This window comes from Mixophyes fleayi, chromosome 1 (genome assembly GCF_038048845.1).
Source record: "Mixophyes fleayi isolate aMixFle1 chromosome 1, aMixFle1.hap1, whole genome shotgun sequence".
Taxonomy (NCBI): domain Eukaryota; kingdom Metazoa; phylum Chordata; class Amphibia; order Anura; family Limnodynastidae; genus Mixophyes; species Mixophyes fleayi.
In genome coordinates, this window is record NC_134402.1 from 164820797 (window position 1) to 164824220 (window position 3424).

A 3424-nucleotide genomic window follows, 5' to 3' on the forward strand; every position below is an offset into this window, starting at 1 on the left:
CATCTGCAGAACTAGCAAATCCACCTACAGTTCCACATGTTGAACAGCTTCCTCCACAGCCTGACATCAGCATAGCCTTAACTCAGTCACTAAGTGATGCAGAGAAGTTCAATCTTTTTGAAAATTTCTATAAACCTCCTTTAGATTTCCAGTTTCCGAAGACTCTTATGTATGGAAAGCAGCGTAAATTCAAGCATGAATATTTATCACAATTCAAATGGCTGGCATATTCTAAATCACTTGATGCAGGACTCTGCAGACTTTTGTGTGTGTTCCGTTTTCAAACTGGATAAAAATGATTGGCACGTTAAATAAACACCAAGTTTGTTTAACTCATGTAAATGCTGTATCAGTAGCTTCAGAGTTTAAACAGACTTATAAGGGAATCCAGAAACCAGTGGACCACTACCTAAGCCATGAAAGATCTAAGAATTTTGAGCAAAATAGATCTAAGCTTAAACCGATTATCAGTGCCATTATTATGTGTGGTCGTCAAAATATTGCTCTAAGAGGCCATCGAGACTGTATTAGGGATGATTCTGCAAACAAAGGAAACTTTAATGCCATTTTAGAATACCGAAGTGAAGGAGACAGTGAATTGAGAGACCATCTACAAAATTCAGCCAAAAACTCAAGATACACCAGCTGGCGCATCCAAAATGAAATCATAGACATATGTGGGAACATACTAACTAGAAAGATAGTGGCTGATGTGGACGACTTCTTTACTGTCATAGCTGATGAAATGGCGGACTGCAGTAACAAAGAACAGTTGGCACTCGTCATTCGCTTTGTAAGTAAACATGGCTATATAAGAGAAGAGTTCCTGAGGTTCCTAGAATGCAGTGAGGGAGTCAATGGTCAACAAATTGCCAAGGAAATCATCACAGGTCTTAAAATGGCAGGACTTTGTTTGGAAAAACTTAGAGGCCAAGGATATAAAGGTGCAGGATCAATGGCAGGGAAAGTGAAAGGTGCTGCTGCAATTATATCTCAGCAGTACCCAAGGGCTGTGTACACCCATTGCTGCTCCCATGTTTTAAACCTGGCCATCATGGCAACTTCTCAGATTCCCATGGTGAGAAATATGTTTGGTGTTGTTGACAGAGTATATATTTATTTTGACTCTCACCCTAAACGACAAAATGCTCTTGATGCTGCTATTACAAGTGAGTGCCCTGAAGCAAGAAGGAAAAGGTTAAAGTCTTTGTGCAGGACCCGCTGGATAGAACGACATCATGCACTGGAGACATTTCTTGACTTATATCCAGCAAGAGTCAAATGTTTTGTGGACATTTATGATCCTTCATCTGATAATCCTGTATCATGGAACAGAGATTGTGTTGTTGATGCCAAAGCACTGTACCTTTCTTTAACTACTTTTGACCACATCATCTCTTTAGTAGTAGTACAGCACTGTATGTCCTTTGTGAAAGGACTAACTGTATTGTTACAATCTAAAGCTAATGACATTGTGAAGGCCTGTTCTGCAATTGATGGTGTGAAAGTGACAATGGCAGGGATCAGAGAGGATGTGGAAAACCAGCATACAGTACTTTTTAAGAAAGCTGTTGATTTGAGATTACAGTTTGAAGTTACGCCTTGTCTCCCACGTACTTGCGGTCGTCAGACCAATAGAAATAACACGTCAGCTGAAAACCCTGAAATTTATTGTAGGCGTATCATTACCATTCCCTATCTTGATTACTTAATTGCCGAGCTTGACATGCGTTTCTCAGATCACCAAACAAAAGCTATGACGGCACTGACAATAATCCCATCTGTACTGGTTACAGACATTGAGAATTACAGCCAAGTTCAAAATACCTTCACTGACATGTATGAAGATGATCTTCCATCACCAAGAACATTTCATGCTGAGCTATTGTTATGGAAACATCATTGGCAGGCTCAGGATACAGCACTTCTCCCCTCTACTCCTTCGGAAGCTCTGTGCCATGCCAGTAAGCTGGCATATCCTAACATCAACACCCTGCTGAAGATATTATGTGTCCTTCCAGTCACGACCTGTGAGGCTGAGCGCAGCTTTAGTTCTCTAAAGCTTCTGAAAACGCATCTGCGCAGCACTATGGGGCAGAGTCGTCTGAACGGTCTGGCCTTACTTCACATCCATAATAAAGCCCCTCCTGCTGTGGATGACATATTAGCAGAGTTCATTGGACTCCATAAGCGTAGAATGGAATTGGGCTTTATTGACATTCAAAGTGTTGAATAAATGGTTGAGCACTAGAAATTTGGTTAACAGTAAATGTTTTGTTATTGTGTTTTGTTATTTATTATTTATTATTTTCAATGTTATTATTACATGATGTTATTGTCACGGGCACTTGGAGTTCTACCCAGAATTCACCAGATGATAATGCTTACCAGAGGGGCGGGTTTACACAGCGATCCTCTGGGCAGTAGGGTGAATAGTAGGAACGTTATACAACAGCAGGTGGAGAGAGAATGTCAATGGAGTAGATAGGAGTCAGCGACTCGCAGCTATAATGGTAGGAAAGTCGGCGACTTGCAACCATAGTGCAGAGGCAGGTATCAACCAAGAAGAGCTGAGCGGACGTGAATAGGTGAAGGAAGATAACGGGAGAGTCAGTGGTCTGCGGATAGCAAGTTGTACCACTGCTGTGATGAGAAGACTTGTCCAGGTGCAGGTAGGTAGCGGGGAAGTCAGTGGTCTGCGGATAGCAAGTTGTACCACTGCGAGGAGGTGAGGACTTGTCCAGGTGCGGATAAGTAGAGTAATAGTAATAGTCTGTGGCTGTATGTATACAGCTGGAGAGCAGAGAAGCTTGTTCAAACAGATATGCAGGGTAACAGCTAATAGTCTATAGCGGGTATGTATACCGCTGCTGAGTAGAGAGCCTTTTTCCAAAGCAGATATGCAGGATAACAGCTAATAGTCTATAGCGGGTATGTATACCGCTGTTGAGTAGAGAAACTTGTCCAAGGCAGATATGCAGGATAACAGCTAATAGTCAATAACAAGTATGCATACCGCCGCTGAGTAGAGAGGCTTGTCCCGGTGCAGACACAGCAGGAGTGCTGGGAGGCTGTAGCGGGTATGGGAACCGCCGGTGAGTAGAGCAGGTAATCCAGCAGGAAGCAGAAGACACGAGCAGGAGAGCTAGGAGTCTGTAGCGGGTATGGGAACCACCGATGAGCAGAGCAGGTAATCCAGCAGGAAACAGAAGACACGAGCAGGAGGGCTAGGAGTCTGCAGCGGGTATGGGAACCGCCGATGAGCAGAGCAGGTAATCCAGCAGGAAACTGAAGACACGAGCAGGACACAGGAAACACCTTCAGAGACTCAAAGGAGTGAAAATCAAGATCAGGCAACGATACAAAGGCCACAGGTGCCTTAAATAGGGAGAGGTGATTGATCCACCAATTAAGTTAAAAGCAA

General features: G+C 43.2%; 1 protein-coding gene across 1 annotated transcript; it reads left to right on the forward strand.

Moving 5' to 3' along the window:
* Window positions 1-295: 295 nt before the first annotated feature.
* LOC142140785 (52 kDa repressor of the inhibitor of the protein kinase-like) lies at window positions 296-2236 on the forward strand. The gene has a single exon (XM_075198729.1). The coding sequence runs from the start codon at window positions 296-298 to the stop codon at window positions 2234-2236; it is 1941 nt and encodes a 646-aa protein (XP_075054830.1).
* The last annotated feature ends 1188 nt before the right edge of the window (window positions 2237-3424 follow it).